Source organism: Trichomycterus rosablanca, chromosome 10, assembly GCF_030014385.1.
Source record: "Trichomycterus rosablanca isolate fTriRos1 chromosome 10, fTriRos1.hap1, whole genome shotgun sequence".
Lineage (NCBI taxonomy): Eukaryota > Metazoa > Chordata > Actinopteri > Siluriformes > Trichomycteridae > Trichomycterus > Trichomycterus rosablanca.
In genome coordinates, this window is record NC_085997.1 from 11,554,425 (window position 1) to 11,573,126 (window position 18,702).

Sequence of the window (18,702 nt, forward strand, 5' to 3'; positions counted from 1 at the left end):
TACAGTGCATAATATCATTAAATGATTCAAGGAATCAGGAGGAATTTTAGTGCGTAAAGGCCAAGCTTAAGCTGAACGTCCGTGATCTTTGATCCCTCAGATGGCTTGCTGCCTTCAGCACGTCATCTTTCCCAGGGATGTCCATGTATTTGTCAACAGAAAATGCAAAACCACATGCTGCACACATTACAAAGGCATGACTGTGGAAGAAGAGGGTACAGGTACTGGACTGGCGTGCCTGCAGTCCTGACCTGTCCCCAATAGAGAATGTGTGGAGAATTTTGAAACGAAAAATGTGACAACGACGAGCCTGTACTGTTGCACATGTCAAAACGTGTTTGAAGGACAAAATAAAAGCTGAAACACTAAATCACTTGGTATCATCGGTGCCAAAACGTGTTTTAAGTGTGGTGAAAAGGAATGGCAACATTACAAAGTGGTAAATGCTTTACTGTCCCAACTTTTTTTGGAATGTGTTGCAGGCCTGATGGATGTTTATTAAAAAATGAAATGAAGTTGAGCGATGAAACATGAAATATCTCAGGTTCATTCTGTCTGCAATCAAGTAAAAGTCAAAATAAATGTAGAAAACTCTGTGTTTTTTATTATTTGCATTTTCCATGCTGTCCCAACTTTTTTTGATTTTTGGTTGTATGTATGTATGTATGTATGTATGTAAATTGATTGTGGCTCAGTGATGCAGATAGTTTTTGCATGGCACTCAAACTAAAGGATTTGTGACGTCACAATTTTCAGAATTGGAAGGCTCTAAACTGCTTCTTGTTGTAATTGAGCAAATTGTTGAGTGTTTGGTGCATTACAATAGATTTGTGTCCTGTTCTGGATATGCTCAAGCTTGCACTGATTGGTTGCACCCAGACTCTTTAGCATTATTAAATGAGACTGTGGGCTGTTCTTTTAGTCTGGGTTCATTTACTTTATGAGAGCTTGCTTTGATTCCTGTTCTATTAGGCACTGGTTCCAAATGGGCACTTTTTATTCGGTCTGTTAGTGCCGTCCAGCCGTCAACCTGATATTGACTTACTGTCTTCATATTTCATATTTAAGGTCCAGGGCTGGCTGTCACACAATAAAAAGCTTGTCAGGGGGCCACAAGAGGTACAAGCTGCTTTATGCTGTATCGCAGATGCCTTTTCACTGGTGGAATGACAGGTTCACTCACAGAGACCACACAGCTAATGTTAGCCTCTCTCCTCTTGCAGTTTCGCTCCTCTGGCTGGTATCAGATGAATACCTCGAATCTTAGTGCATAAATAAATGTGTGAGAACCAAACAGAAGAGAATGATAAACCCACAAGTAGCAGCTAAGTTCAGGCTCAGTTTGGATAAAACTTAGATGAGTTTGACTCTTGCTGGGTTGCCAAACACAATAATTGTGTGGGTATGTGGATGTGGGGGTGTGTTCCTTACCCTCACTTGTGTGCTCCTGTCCAGAACTCATTATTGTGCTGTCTGCTCCTTTACTCCCCCTTTGGCAGGGTACAGAGCCGTGGCCTGCCACTGTTTTCTAGCTCAAGCAATTTGCTGGTGTGGGATTTTGGGAGAAGAACTGACTGCTTTTCACAGTCAGTATAAGAAATAAAACCCTCTAATCAAATCACCATTTACTCAGTAATCATTTTGTATACCCTTGATTAATTTATAGATGATCTGTCTGTCTTTGGATTAACTTTTGCATATTTCATAATTTACTTCTTTTTCAAAAAGCTATAATATGAGTAAAGAAATATTTAAGAATTGATTTATGCCAGACTGCCAAGCAGTCTTGAAAACTGACTGAACTGCTGACTGACACTAAATAAACAATAATTAAATTAGTGAGTGAATGAGTGATGGACCATCTGACTGACTAACTGACAGACAGGTGATTGATGAACTATGACTGTGGTACTGGTGGACCGCCACCAAATGGCAGCCAAATGACTGACTGACTTAATGACAGCTAAACAACTAAATGATGAAATAAATAAATGAATTATTGGATAAAATAAATTATTTATTCAGTCTCTGACAAAATAGACAACTGACTGAATGAATGACCTATCGACACACTAATTGAATTTTAATTATTAATAATTAATTGATTTATCAATGGCTGACTAAACATTTATGTGACTAAATTCACTAAAGCACAAAGTAAATGACTAAATGAATGAATGACCCCTTTTGGCTTCTCCCGTTAGAGGTCGCCACAGTGGATCACTTGTCCGCATAAATGATTTGCAACAGTTTTTACACCAGATGTCCTTCTTGATGCAGCCTATTTATTCAGGCTTGGGATCGGCACTACAGGTGCAATGTTGTGTATCCCCACAGTGGCTTCATTCACGATAGAGGATTACACACTACACGATTTATCACCGGGAGGAATTGCATTGTCACAAAAACACACGCGAGAAGTGACAGGGGGTTTAATGATACCAAGTTCGAAAAATGCACGTCAACAAGTAGCAAGCGATCAAAGTTGTTTGTGCGTTGATTTGAAGCATAAAAACGAGTAGGAAAACTAAATGAATTTGAGTGGATTGGGCTACGCGACCAGCAGGGATTGTCTATTCTGTAGTGAGTTGGAGGTTAATAAATATATTTTGCAATGCATTGTTGGTATTATGGTTTGGCATGAACGATAAGATTACAAATACTGTAAAGCTTGTGTGTGTGCGCCGATGTATTCTGATAGAAACTGTATCATGCCCCTGCCCCACGTTTTTACACTCCTCCCCCTGGTTTCCCCTCATTTGCTTTCTCGTTGACTGTAGTCAGACATAGCACTTGCTGCCACTCGCAAGCTGCTCACAACGCCTTTCACACTACACAATTTTGAGTCTGCAACTGGTTCAGATATTGAACATGCTAGGTATTTTTCTTCAGTCTGCGATCAGCAAGCCTCGTTCAGCGAGCCGCGTTAAGCAAGCCGCACGGATTGAGTTGTTAAACAGTTCACACATATCGATCGAGAGCCGTGTTTTGAAAGCTGAGTTTCAATCCCCGAGCAAACGCTGAGTTGCCTCTGAGCTGCCACATCTAGCGGCGACCAGTCGAGTGAAAATGAGAGCAAAAATTGTGTAGTGTGAACTAGGCATAAGTGACAAAACTTTAGACTTGACTAACTAAATTACAGACTTGATTAATCAGCTTAATTAATGATTGACTGGACAACAAACATACTTTCAATTAATGACTGACAACAGTTGACAGACAGACAGTTTGTCTGACTGACAGAATGACTGACTAAATCATAGCTTAATTGACTGGCAAACTTTATTTACATGTAGGCATTTTACCAATCCAAACAGACATGCAAGTAATGCAGGATAAAATCCATAAACCTGAACTTTTTAATAGCTTGTTTAAGGGCCCAATTCTGGTAGACTGGCACTGGTGGGGCCTGAACCCACATCTTTCACAAGCTCTTAAATGTGAAGCCACTACTGTCTGATTGACTAATTCTTACTGCTAAAACGTGCATGCAGGGAAATTGCATGGGGCATTTGGACAGTGGTGACATTAAACATCTAAAACATAACCAAGCTATCCATGAAAACGATGGGAAACATCAAGAAGCAATACAGACATTACTGCATTGTTTAAACTGTTATATAATACATTTAATTCTTTACTCATATTCCTTATAAAGTTCCACTTCTTGCACTTAAGATACAATGATCAGGCATAAGATTATGACCACCACTTTTGCTGCCAAAACTGCCCTGACCCATTGAGACATGGACTGAACTAGACCCCTGAAGGTGTGCTGTGGTATCTGGCACCAAGATGCTAAAAGCAGATCCTTTAACTCCTGTAAGTTGTAAGGTGGGGCCTCCACTGATTGGACTTGTTTGTCCAGCACATCCCACAGATGCTCGATTGAATTGAGATCTGTGGAATTTGGAGGCCAAGTCAACACCTCAAACTCGTAGTTGTGCTCCTCAAACCATTCCTGAAGCATTTTTGCTTTGTGGCAGGGCGCATTATCCTGCTGAAAGATGCCACAGCCATCAGGGAATACCGTTTCCATGAAAGGGTGTACATGGTCTGCAACAATGCTTAGGTAGGTGGTACATGTCAAAGTAACATCCACATGGATGGCAGAACCCAAGGTTTCCCAGCAGAACATTGCCCATAGCATCACACTGCCTCAGCCGGCTTGCTTTTTCCCCATAGTGCATTCTGATGCCATGTGTCCCCCAGGTAAGTGACGCACATGCACCCGGCCATCCACGTGATGTAAAAGAAAATGTGATTCATCAGACCAGGCCTCCTTTTCCATTGCTCCGTGGACCAGTTCGGATGCTCACAAGCCCATTGTTGCCCTTTCTGCGGTGGACAGAGGTCAGCATGGGCTTCTTCAGCAATCTGAGCTACAGTAGCTCGTCTGTTGGATCAGACCACACGGCCAGCCTTCGCCCCCCACATGCATCAATGAGCCTTGGCCGCCCATGACCCTGTCTTTGGTTTACCACTGTTCCTTCCTTGGACCACTTTTGATAGATACTGACCACTGCAGACCTGGAACACCCCACAAGAGCTGCAGTTTTGGAGATGTTCTGACCTAGTCCATCACAATTTGGCTCTTGTCAAACTCGCTCAAATCCTTACGCTTGCCCAACTAACGTGTGCTGTGATGAAGAGATAATCAGTGTTATTCACTGCACCTGTCAGTGGTCATAATGTTATGCCTTATTGGTGTATAATTGCTGTCATACCTGAATCGTGTATGTGTTGTGTATATATAAGTATTATTTTGGTTTTGATGGCTTGTTAAATATTGAATACTAAACTTTAAATATCAATACCAAATCAAACCCTAGATGTACATTCTTTCATTGTCTGTTTTACCTAAGCTTTATCCTGGTCATGATCACCCAGAGGAAACCCACACAGATTGAAATGAACTAAAATTATATAATAAAATAATATTAAAAAAATATGCAATTATAATAATGTAGTATAATATATCTTTATTTTACAACATTCCTGATATTTTCATATCATTTTCTTGCTTTACTACCGCTTTAGTCTGGTCAGCGTTTGTGATGGGTCTCCTAAATGACTGGCACAGTATCACAACCCAGAGAGGATGCCAATCCTTTAAAATGCCTCAGCCATCAGACATAGCTAACTGGCACCACTGGAGCAGCACCAGCAGTAGGGAGCAAGCATAATTTACAAGTGCACCATCTGAGCACATATTTTATATTTCTCCTATATTATAGTTATCTCTTTCTTTCCATACTCATAAAACAAGGACTTGAAAAAGTTGTTTGATTTTGGTAGACTATGGTTTATCCTGGCTTTATCTTGATCAAGGTCTAATCACAAGACAACACACACCAAAAAAAGAAAGAGATTACCAGGAGAAAACCTAAATAGATATATAAGGACCACACCAAACCCATTGACATTAACTGGAGCCAAGAATTAAACCTTCCCAGGTTAGTAAGTTACATTTGTGGAGACTTTCTTCATATCATGGCTTGGTTTTATTTTTTAAGTGGAGAATATGGATTATCCTGGGTTCCATCCCCAGACGGGGCGATCCGGGTCCTTTCTCCGCGGAGTTTGCATGTTTTCCCCGTGTCTACGTGGGTTTCCTCTGGAAGCTTCAGTTTTCTGTGTGCCATGCATCCATTGAAAAGCTGGGATAGGCTCCAGCAACTCCCCTGCGACAATAATTGGATACGCGGTTATGAAAGTGAGTGAGTGAATGTGGACTATTAAAATCTGCTGATTGTATAATTGAGAAGCCAGATAATGGAGCAGATAATGGAAAATGGAAATAAATATCCAGCAAACCATATTTGTCATAATGTGTGTGTGTGTGGGGGGGGGAAGCATATTTTAAATGTTTTTTAAGGTGGACTGTAACATAAGATAAAAATTGCCAGGGTTTGTTTGTCTGCCACTCTAAACTGTCTGCACGTTCATAATCTAAAGTTGTTTTGCCCACCTACCCCACTTAGAAACTTGTATAAAAGCTCGGGTGAAGTTTGTTTTATTATGCTATGCATCATTACGTGCAGTTTATGAAAAAGTTTATTTTCCTCCATGCCCTCATATTTCTCTTCAAAAAGTAATTTCCCGTCACTCGTAAAGAATGAAAGAGATTGCTGTCTTGCCTCGGCCCAAATTCCTTTAAACCTTTGTTGCAGCTTTGCTGTAAGCTTGAGTAATTTACAGAGAAAAGATTACCTGAGAACACAATAAATTCAAATTTAAACTTGACAGGCATGTTGAAATGAGGAGAGATGCCAGCTGTAGACTCTGATTGGAAAGCAAAGCCACCTGACATGACAGAGTCTTGGCATCTCGACCTGATGAGCACAAAGGTTTTAGTAAGGAGCAAAGGTCTGTTGATTTTTAAGTTTGCCTACATAATGATGCATACTTTTACTTCTGACCCTGTTTTATTTAGCAGTTGCCAATGTAGTAGGTATACCTCCACCTTATGACCAAAAGTATGTATGTGTGTCAGGGCCGGCGCTAGGGGGGGGCTGAGGGGGGCATTGCCCCCCCAAATTGTGTCTTTGCCCCCCCAAATTGTGTCTTTGCCCCCCCAAGCACAATGCAAGCAACGGCTATTTTTAAAATTATCTCTGAACCAATCACAAAAATGCATTTTGTTTTACAGTGTGAAGATACAGTATTTCCTTGCTTATTCCTGATTGGCTCTTTGAGTCATATAAAAATCGGCAGACTGCCCCAAACAGTTCAGTTCGGCAGTATATGTTCTGTTAGTGTGAGCGAGAGGCAGGTATACTGGTAAACACTTTTTTTTTACAGAATTAGTATTCTTTTGTTTTCTTTATATTTTAATTTCCCAATAATATAAATATTCTCACTCATTCCTATTTCCACGTTTGAATATTCTCAGTCTGTGTGTAGGTACATTTGTCAACTTTGACTTAAATTTGTATTAAAGCCTTTCAAGAAATAGAGTTGTTCTATTAGTAATGGCAATTTAATTAAGCGGGCGTATTAAAATGAAATACAATTAGATAATCTTTTTTTCTCCATTTACATAATCAACATGTATTTTTTAATCATTGGGTTTTAAGTTTAAGTTCGAAAACATGCATTTTTATTTCTTTACCTCATACATCACTTTAAGCCAGTATCAATAGCTTGGCTGTCATCATTCATGCACAAATCAAGCCTTGAATATATTTCTGGCTTCAAAAACATGACTATCAACATGCCCCCTCATTAGGTTTTACTGCCCCCCCAAACAAAGCAGTCCAGAACCGGGGCTGATGTGTGTATGTATGAACGTATTTATAAATGTACAGTATGTATGTATGTATGTATGTATGTACAGTATGTATGTGTGTATGTGTGTATGTATGTATGTATGTATGTATGTATGTATGTATGTATGTATGTATGTATGTATGTATGTATGTATGTATGTATGTATGTGTGTGTGCCATCAAGTTGATTGGGGCGGCACGGTGGCTAAGTGGGTAGCACTGTCGCCTCACAGCGGAAAGGTCCTAGGTTTGATCCCCAGGTGTGGTGGTCCGGGTCCTTTCTGTGTGGAGTTTGCATGTTCTCCCCATGTCTGCGTGGGTTTACTCCGGGTGCTCCGGTTTCCTCCCACAGTCCAAAGACATGCAAGCGAGGTAAATTGGAGATACTAAATTGTCCATGACTGTATTCGATAAAACCTTGTGTGAACTGATGAATCTTGTGTAATGAGTAACTACCATTCCTGTCATGAATGTAACCAAAGTGTAAAACATGACGTTAAAATCTTAATAAACAAACAAACAAACATCAAGTTAATTCCAGCTCCTAATGACAGTATGAATAGTGTTTCTCTAGAACATACTGTCTTCTCTTCTGTGTTCTCAGGCTATTTAATTGCTTGTTCATTGTTACTCTAATTGTATCAATTTATCTTGTTGCTGGTTGTCCTCCTCCTCCTCCTTTATTTTCAACTGTTCCTAGCATGATAGACTTTTTTTCAATTAATTGATTCTTCTGATAATTTGTTTAAAATAAGAACACTTCAGTTTGGTTATCTGGGCTTTGAGTAACAAATTCAGTTTGAATTGGTGATTCATTTGTTTGTCTCCTTTGTTAATCACCGGCACTGACATTTAAAGACATTGATATTCTTCCTGTCCCCTATTTTCTATTATTGTCCAACTTCCCCCACCATAACAAACCACAGAGAAGACCATAGTTTGGACAATTGTGACCTTTGTTATGAAGATCTTTTCCAGTTTCCTTATTATTGCTCTGCCAAGTGCCAGCCTGTGTTGTATTTTCTGAGTGCTGGTTTCTTTGCTGTTATTAATTGATTCCTAATTATTACCTACGCTTAAGAAGTGCATGTTATGTCAAATATATGACATGCTTCTGACTCTGTCCCTGCAGTTTGAAAAACGTACCTTCACTCTGCACAGAGTAAGGTTACTAAACCTTAAACTTACACCTTAAAAAAAAGTAGCCTGCCGAGTGCCCTGACCTCAATCCCATTCAACATCTTTGGCATAAATGCATTTGCAGAAAGTCAATTGCAAGGCAGGTCATCTCAGAGTAACCACAACATCCTGTGTAATTTTATAATAAAAAGCTAATAAATTATGTAAAGGTACATTATATGGCCAAACACACACCAGACCATAAGCTTGTTGGACACTTTTTTTTTTTACTTTTATGTTTTACCACTGTTTTATCCTGGTCAGGGTTGTGATGGGTCCAGTTTCCTAGGAACCACTAGGCACAATGCAGTAACATACCAGTCAGAAAACCAATCTATTTTGCAAGACCTCAACCACACCCCCAGTCATAGCCAGTTTTATCTGTATGTAGAAGCCTAACTCGCTGATAGCACTGCTAGTTGTAATTTACTGCTGTGCCACCTGAGAGCCTGCACGTTGGTCATTTACATTCTAAAACTATGAGCATTAATATGAGTTCTCACTCACTCACTCACTCATTTTCTTAACCGCTTATCCAGTTAGGGTTGATGAGGCCTATCCCAGCTTTTCAATGGGCGCAAGGCACACAGTAACACCCTGACTGCATGTTTTTGGACTATGGGAGGAAACCGGAGCCCCCGGAGGAAACCCACACACAGACACGTGGAGAACATGCAAACTCCGTACAGAAAGGACCCAGACCGCCCCGCCTGGGAAACGAACCCAGGACCTTCTTGCTGTGAGGTGACAGGGCTAGCCACTGTGCCACCCATTAATATGAGTTGCTTCAGTTAAAATAACGGGAATTATTTGGGAAGCCAAAAATTGTAATGTGGTTGTATTCCAAAAATTTAGGTTTAATATTACCAGAATGAATGTACTGAAGTAACGAAGCCTTAATAATTTTCATTTCAGTGTAAGATTAAACACATTAACCACAGTGAAACAGGTTTTCCCTATATTTACTAAGGGTGACAATTATTTTGGAACTGATTACATGTCTGTCACTAAATTGACAGGTTTGAATTGATTGGTGTGTTAAATGTTTTATTTTATTTTTTTTAGGTGCAACTGATCCATTATAACCATGAGCTCTACACAAACTATACAGAAGCTGCAAAGAGTCCAAATGGCTTGGTGATAGTGTCTATATTCATGAAGGTAAGTGCTTTCTGTAATTCAAGCAAAACTAAATCCAAAAAGCAAACAATTCTGATGATAAATATTTGCTGTTTTATTGCATTCAGATTAATGGAATTACTTTTAATACATTCTTTGCACGACTAAACAGAAACACAGTATGACAGGAATGGCGGCATGTCAATAATTCTTTTGTGAAATAAATTATTTCCCAAGCTGAAGGTCAGTATGTGTGCTCACTGATAAAAAAAAAAAATCCCTCATGCCACAGGAACAATTAGCCACGCAATTATCCAGCTGCAGCTAAACAACTCATTCACTATCTTCCTGTCATTCCAGGAGCACAAGGTTAGGAAATAGCTTTTAGCTGCTTCTTAAATAGCAGTTCAAAACAACGTCTGCAGAGCTGTGATGTACCCACACTGTTTTCTTTTTCAAGACCAAAGTTCAAGCTAAACTAATTAGACTGCCAGTGTCAATCTCAGGCTTAGTCTGTGTCACCTGACCAAAACCCCCATCTGCATTGGAATGTGCGCTGCATTACTCCTTTCACTTAGTAGGAAATAAATTAGTCTGTCTTTAAATCATTAAAAAATATACTCTCACTCATTAAATTTTAATTATATTACACACAGACATTTCTTGTTCACACAGACTTTTTACTGCACTACATGGCTAAATGTATGTGCAAATTCCCCCCGTGGCATAATAAAAGGCTATCTTATCTTAAACAACTACCAATAGTTTGCGATTAGGGAAGACAGGCACACCCTTTGCTAACAGTTGAATAAATTATTCATAAAGGATGAATTAAATGCTTCCGACTTTGCTATGGAGTTACTGTTGGATTGCACAAAACCATGATTATAACCTCACTAAGAACATTTGGATGGGATGCATTAGAACATTGATCGCAAACCAGGCTTTCCTGTCTGACCTTACTAATTCTCTTTTAATTGAATGGGCACACATTTTCACATATACACTGCAATATTTTGTGGAAAGCCAAAAGGTCCAAATTAATGCCCATAGTTTTGAATAGGATGGGAAACATCCATACTAAATACAGAAATAAATTATTTATATACTATAGATCTATTGTGTATTAGATCACAGGGTTTTTTATTTTTAGTTTTCCAAGTGACCTTCATAAAGTTCTGACAAGTTTTGTGTGGACTGCACAAAGCCCCAACCTTAACTCAATTAAACATCTACACCGATTAGGCATAACATTATGACCACTGACAGGTGAAGTGAATAACACTGATTATCTCTTCATCACGGCACCTGTTAGTGGGTGGGATATATTAGGCAGCAAGTGAAAATTTTATCCTCAAAGTTGATGTGCTAGAAGCAGAAAAAAAGTGGTCCAAGAAAGGGACAGTGGTAAACCGGCAACAGGGTCATGGGCGGCCAAGGCTCATTGATGCACATGGGGAGCGAAGGCTGGCCCGTGTGGTCCAATCCAACAGACGAGCTACAGTAGCTGAAGAAGTTAATGCTGGTTCTGATAAAAGGTGTCAGAATACACAGTGCATCGCAGTTTGTTGCGTATGGGGCTGCATAGACCAGTCAGGGTGCCCATGCTGACCCCTGTCCACCGCTGAAAGTGCCAACAATGGGCACATGAGCATCCGAACTTGACCACGGAGCAATGGAAGAAGGTCTGATGGTCTGATGAATCATGTTTTCTTTTACTTCACATGGATGGCTGGGTGCGTGTTTGTCACTTACCTAGGGGAACACATGGCACCAGGATGCACTATGGGAAGAAGGCAAGCTGGCAGAGGCAGTGTGATGCTATGGGCAATGGTATGGTGGGAAACCTCAGGTCCTGCCATCCATGTGGATGTTACTTTGACACGTACCACCTACCTGTTGTCTCTTTCAGCAGTATAATTGCTTCCTGCCACAAAGCAAAAATGTTTTGAGAAGCACAACAAGTTTGAGGTGTTGACTTGGCCTCCAAATTCCCAGATCTCAATCCAATCGAGCATCTGTGGGATGTGCTAGACAAGCAAGTTCGATCCATGAAGGAAGGCCTCAACTCCCAACTTACAGGAGTTAAAGGATCTGCTGCTAACATCTTGGCGCCAGATACCACATCACACCTTTAGGGGTCTAGTGGAGTCCATGCCTCGACGGGTCAGGGCTGTTTTGGCAGCAAAAGGGGGACCAACACAATATTAGGAAGATGGTCATAATCTTATGCCTGATCAGTATATAGTATGAAGTATACTGTAGATCTACACTCCATGACAACTGTACAAATTTAGAGTAGATCTGCTTTCCATAACAATGTACAGTCTTACTGCTGTATATTTATTCTCTATAATGCACCTTACTGTAGTTCTACACCCCATGAACCAAAGTAGTTCCAAACCCAACTGCAAAACTACAAGTATGACACACTCCATCAGCTTCAAATGTCATAATAATGTACTTCTAAATGCAAATGACAATAAAAAGCATGCTCATTTGTTATGAACTACTTATGTTTTAGAGGCATCATGAATGTAAGATTCATGACAACAGATGGCACATCATGAAAATGCTAACATCATTTGTCTTTGTCATAAATGTTACTGTCATATTTCTTTTTAATGGCTTGCCTTTTTGTTAAATTAATGCCCCCACTGATGTCTCAATAAGATCTACATCATTATATAATTCAGATAAATAGCATTGTCAAGTATCAGCATCTACAGCTTTTATCTGATATGCCCAGTCATTTTTTTTTCTTCTTCTGCTTTTGGCCACACAGACTTTTTATCACTGCTGTAATTGCGTAAAGGCTCACAGCGAGTTCAGTGGCATTTTCCCGCAGGCAGTGATGGGAAGCTGATTCCCATCCGTACATGAGTCAGCTACTGGGCTGCTTTCTCAGCTGTCCCATGCTGAGCCCGCTGTCAAGGCACCAAGCTGCCAGAAAGGACTCCCTCCTGAGTATAAGTGGTATGAGCTGGCATCCAAGCTCTCTATCACAAAGGCCAAGGACGTTAAAATGTGCACAGTCACTCTACATGCAGACACAAAATGGAGAAGGCGGCTCTTGAGGGAAGTCGGAGATCATGAAGCACTTATTTATACAAACCCCATTTTGGTTTGGGGCACTTACTAAAAATGCAATAAAAACTAAATTATATCTAAATGATCTGTAATTTGGTCATTCATTAAACCTTCAGAGACAGAGGCATGTTTACACTGAGTCACATTATCTTCTATTTTAATTTTAATATATTTTTATCGATTGGGAATTTAATTCTAATTGTTGTAGTTCTGCAAGTGACATTTTTGCCCTGTCTCACTGTATACAAGACCTGAACTGCTTAACAATTCATGGTCACCACTGTCTGATTCTCCTGAATGTGCCATACATTTTTAATAAGAGACAGATCTGTACATGCACTTTATGTCTACAAAGCCACACTGTTATATTTCATGTAGAATGAGGCCTGGCATTGTCCAGAGTATTGACCAAATTGACCAAGATTTTCCCTGATTCCCTAAATCTTTTCATGATATTATGAACGGTAGATGGCGAAAGACATAAATACTTTGCAATCTTGCACTAAGAATTGTATTTTAACTGACTTATTCTTAATATTAAGTATGCCCCAAAGTGGTAAACCACAACTCATCCTTGCTTGCAGAGACTAAAACATAGATGGATGTTTCTTTTATACTCAGTCTTGATGACCTCACCTGTTACCAGTTAAACTGCTAATTGTGGAACCTCCTGGAACAACATTAATTGTATAACCTTTGTGTTATTTTGTCTCTGTGGCAATTTTTGAGCGTGTTGCAGACATTGTCTTTTTTTTATTTATTTATGTATTTATATATTTGGCATTTTTAAAACACTGAAATGTTCTTCTTGTCCCAATTTTTCAGTAAAATGGTTTGTATATAAGTTTACTATTAGTAAGGGACTCAGTTTGGTGTCAGTTACAAAAGTTTTAGCTCTGAATCAAGGGATCTATTAGCTACAAATAAAAACTAGTAAATGCTTTTAGGTACGTAGAAAAAAGTTATATACAGTAGTATTCTACAGTTTATTGAATGTGGAAAGTGTTACAGTAGCTTTTTTAAATGACCACCTCCTTGTTTCTACACTCACTACAGCTCCACCTACCATATAGGAGCACTTTGTAGTTCTACAATTACTGACTGTAGTCCATCTGTTTCTCTACATAATTTTTAGCCCCCTTTCACCCTGTTCTTCAATGGGTTCTTCACAGGACCACCACAGAGCAGGTATTATTTGGGTGGTGCCCCAGGAGGGGCGGGTCCTTTCTGTGTGGAGTTTGCATGTTCTCCCCGTGTCTGCGTGGGTTTCCTCCGGGTGCTCCAGTTTCCTCCTACAGTCCAAAGATGTGCAAGTGAGGTGAATTGGAGGCACTAAATTGTCCATGACTGTGTTTGATATAACCTTGTGTCAACTGATGAACCTTGTGTAATGAGTAACTACCGTTCCTGTCATGAATGTAACCAAAGCGTAAAACATGACGTTAAAATCCTAACAAACAAACAAATTTGGGTGGTGGATCATTCTCAGCACTGCAGTGACACTGACATGGTGGTGGTGTGTTAGTGTGTGTTGTGCTGGTATGAGTGGATCAGATACAGCATTCCTGCTGGTTGGTCCACCTTGTAGATGTAAAGTCAGAGATGATCGCTCATCTATACACCCACAGCAGACAGGAGGCCAGTCCATCACAGGGCCTCAAAATTCTTGTATAAAGCCATGCCAGATGAATGCTGTTAAAACTACAAATGCTTATGGTTTTGGAATGGCTTGTAAACTATCTTCTGGTCAGGAGTCCACATACTTTTGGGCATATAGTGTATGTTTTGGGTTGAAGTGTAGTAAAATGTGGATAGTATATTCTGAGAATCCACTATATATATATATATATATATATATATTTTTTTTTTTTTTTTACCATCTGCTCTAGAGTAATTACGTTTAAAAGTAAGAATAGCTAAACTCTGTAAGAAGTCTTTAGTCGGGTTCTTCAACGCCAAATGTTTAAATGAAACGATTAAAGTGATGGGAGTTGTAGCAGTAAAGCATGTTCTGTTATATCCAGGTAAAGCGCCTGCAGTCTTTTAAATTAGTGGCTTAAATTAGTGGTTAATAAGACAGCTGTAAAAGCTTTGCAGCTCTCTAGATTAAAAAAATAATAATACATTGGGACATCATGTAAAATGCAGTAAAAAAGTATCAATGATTTGTTAATTCTCTTAAATCTTTTTTTAAACTGACAAAAAGTAAAAAGAAAAGATTTGCAATGTTTTTATTGATCAGTGTTTTTTGTGAATATAAACACTTTTAGAATTAGATGCCTGAAACACAGTCCAAAAGTTGAGATGAAAAGAGAAATGTTGTAAAATATAGTTACGACGTTCCATAAAAAGCTAGTCAATTGGTAACGCATGAGAGATTCCCATAATTGGGAATTAAAGAAGGATCCACCAAAGAATCCGTTTCTTTACAAACTATGATGGGTCATGGCTCTCAACTTTGTGCCAAACTTTGTAGGAGAGCTGTCGATCAGTTCAAAAAGAACGTTTCTCAATGCAAGACTGCAAATAAATTCACCCTCTACTGTTCATAATATTGTGAAAAGATTCCAAGCATCAGGTGAGATCCTAGACCGTGTAGCGCAAACCTGGAAACCACTGTTGAATGTGCATGACCTTTGAGCTCTAAGACGGCATGGCATAAGAAACCGTCATGCTACTGTGATGAATATAATCACATAAGATTTGGAGTACTTCAGGAAGAAAGCTGTACATCAATTCTAGTTTTTTTGCCCACAAGCTCATCTCAGATAGAGGAAAAGAAAGGGGAAATGTGTGCTGTGGTCAGATGAAAAGGACCATCCAGACAGCATCAGTGCCCATGGCATGGGTGACTAGCATATGTGTGAAGGTGGCATTAATGAAGAGATGTGTATTGGATTTTGTAGAGACATATTCTGTCATCAGGGCAATGTCTGTTCCTGGAAAGTCCATGATTATTACAGCAAGACGATGCCAAGCCTTATTATGAACATACTACAACTGTGTTGCCTTAGAGACACATAATGCATGTGCTATACTGGCCTGCCTGTTGTCCAGATCTGTCTCCTATTGAAAATATAGAGTGCAGCATAAAAAGGGACATCAGACGACTGCAACCACAGGTCCAGTGATGAGCTATAGTCTCGTATCAAGCTAGAATGAAAAAAAATTTAACTTGTAAAACTGCAACAATCAGTGTTCTCAGTTCCCAAACCAAAAAGTCTCACTATAGAAAAGGTAAATGCACCTCTATCCGAATTTTTATGAGTGTGTTGCAGACATCACATTTTAAATGTGTTTATTTATAAAATACAACCCCAAATCAGAAAAAGTTGGGACAGCATGAAAAAAGCAAATAATAATAAAAAACGCAGAGTTCCTTATATTTACTTTAACTTTTATTTGATTGCAGACAGGATGAACCTGAGATATTTCATGTTTTGTCTGGTCAGCTTCATTTCATTTATTAACAAACATCCAAAACGTCTTGAAGGCAGCATATGTTGCTCTAAGATCTCAATGTGCTTTTCTGCATTAATGCTGCCATCATAGAAGTGTAAATGACCTTTGCCAAGGGCACTGACACAGCCCCATACCATGACAGAACCTGACTTTTGGACTTGTTGCCGATAACAGTCTGGATGGTCCTTTTCATCTTTGGTCCGGAAAACACGGCGTCAATTTTTTCCAAAAAAAGACCTGGAATGCTCATTCATCTGACCACAATACACGTTTCCACTGTGTGATGGTCCATCCTAGATGCCTCCGAGCCCAGAGAAGTCGACGCCGCTTCTGAACATGGTTAACATAAGACTTCTTTTTTGCACAGTAACGTTTTAAGTGGTATTTGTGCATGTAACTCTGTATTGTAATGTTTGACAAAGATTTGCCAAAGTAATCCCTCACCCATGTGGTTATATCAGCTATTGTTGAGTGGCGGTTCTTGATGCAGTGCCGTCTGAGGGATTGAAGATCACGGGCATTCAGCTTAAGCTTGCGCCCTTGGCCTTTACGCACTGAAATTCCTCCTGATTCCTTAAATCGTTTAATGATATTATGCACTGTACAGAGGGAAATATGTAAATCCCTTCCAATCTTTCTTTGAGGTACATTGTTTTTAAACATTTCAATCATTTTCTCATGCATTTGTTGACAAACTGGAGATCCTCTGATCATCTTTGCTCATCAAAGACTCAGCCTTTCCTTGATGCTGCTTTTGTACCAAACCATGATTACAATCACCTGTTGACATCACCTGTTTGGAATCACATTATTATTTAGTTTTTTCATCTCATTACTAGCCCTAAATTGCCCCCGTCCCAACTTTTTTTTGCAGGCCTGAAATGCAGGAATGGATGTTTATTAATAAATGAAATGAAGTTGAGCAGACAAAACATGAAATATCTCAGGTTCATCCTGTCTGCAATCAAATAAAAGTCAAAATAAATGTAAGGAACACTGCATTTTTATTTTATTTGCATTTTCCATACTGTCCCAACTTTTCCTGTTTTGGGGTTGTATAATGAAGTTGATTAATGAAAACATTGGTAATCTTCTGCTTTCATCAGTTAAATATTCAAAAGAATTGACAAATCACAATTATTTTATTGTATTTTACAAAACAACCTAACTTGTCTTGAAATGGGGTTTGCACATTATTAAAATGCTCTAGGAGACTGAATAGAAGTAGAACTTTTCAAGAAACATGTCAGGCGAACACTACACTGTAAAGGATAGTGGCAGCTGCTGTTGTAAAATACTAATGCTCCTACTCTTTTTATTCCCCCTTTTCCCTTCTTTTTCTTGTTTCAGATCTCAGAGACTTCAAATTCATTTCTGAACCGGATGTTGAACAGAGATACCATTACAAGAATAACATATAAGAGTAAGTGAACGCTTCAGGCCTCCAGATGAATAAGAGTGACGTGAATCATTGCTCACTTTTATTAAACCTAATGGAAAATCCAAAGGTGCATATCTCAGGCGGAGTACTCTGACAGGCTCGTAATAAGAGGTAAAAACTGTTTGCAGATTTCAAACAAGATGTTGAAGCCCAGGGAGAAACGATGCTTTACACAGCTCTAACAAGAGATATTCATTTTAATTCCATTTCATAGTAAAATGGCTCAGCTACACAGCTAAAATAAATAGTTTGCATACAGCTGGAAGAGGCAAGCGCTGCAAAATGTGACATAATTATTGGAACACATTCATCACTGTCCAAATACTTTCATACATTCAAGTTTTTGTACAAGGTTTATTGAGGCTTTCTGAAAACCTGATGGGTTAAAATATGCATACAGCCAGAGCTTGAAGTGGAAAAATAAAAGTGTCATTACTCTCCTTATTCATGCGTTGGCGTGTTTATCAGCAAATCATAAAGTAATACATTAATAAATCTAAAGTAACTTTACTTACACTAGCATTAACAATGTTTGTCTTGTTGAGAGAATGGGAACAGGTGAGCATCATGTAGTGCCCCCTGGGTAATGCAGTTTTTTTATACATTATGAATCACCTAGAACCTGATATGGAGAGGGCAAAAGAATACAGGCAGCTTGTGAGAAGTTCCAGTACAAAAAAAAAAGGTCACGGTACTCCAAACAGTAAACTGTAGAAGAGTTCTGGTGAGGGCCAGCATACAGCATTATTAATTTGATGGTGTAGAAAGTTATATAATGTCATTTTCATTTGTGGCATTCACATTTCATTTACTCGTTAGTAAGTATGATTAACTACAGCTGTTTTGTTCTCCATTTAAATAGGATTGATTACATTGCAAGATATATTTTGCCAAAGTCACAAAGAAACTTTAAACTATCACCTAATGTTGATAAAAGATTTGTCTGGATGTGTCAGATTCAGGATGATCAAAATACACAGGTCTGCTATAAAATATAATTACAAAGAAATAAGGTGCTGTCTAGTCAAGCAAGCTGTATTGTGAAAGCTCTTTCTCCTGTTATATGAGCAGCAGCAAACTTTAATCTTCAGGCTTTCTTAAATGTCTGGTGCCAATGATTATCAACAGTTTGTTTGTTTT

At 39.0% G+C, this 18,702-nt stretch overlaps 1 protein-coding gene across 1 annotated transcript in view; it reads left to right on the plus strand.

The window, feature by feature from the left end:
- The window catches only part of ca10a (carbonic anhydrase Xa), a 368,721-nt gene that overhangs the window by 320,356 nt on the left and 29,663 nt on the right, over positions 1 to 18,702 (plus strand). The window contains exons 7-8 of the mRNA XM_063003919.1: positions 9,516 to 9,611; positions 17,472 to 17,544. Of these exons, the coding sequence (XP_062859989.1) occupies positions 9,516 to 9,611; positions 17,472 to 17,544 (169 nt within the window). The remainder of the gene's footprint in view (positions 1 to 9,515; positions 9,612 to 17,471; positions 17,545 to 18,702) is intronic.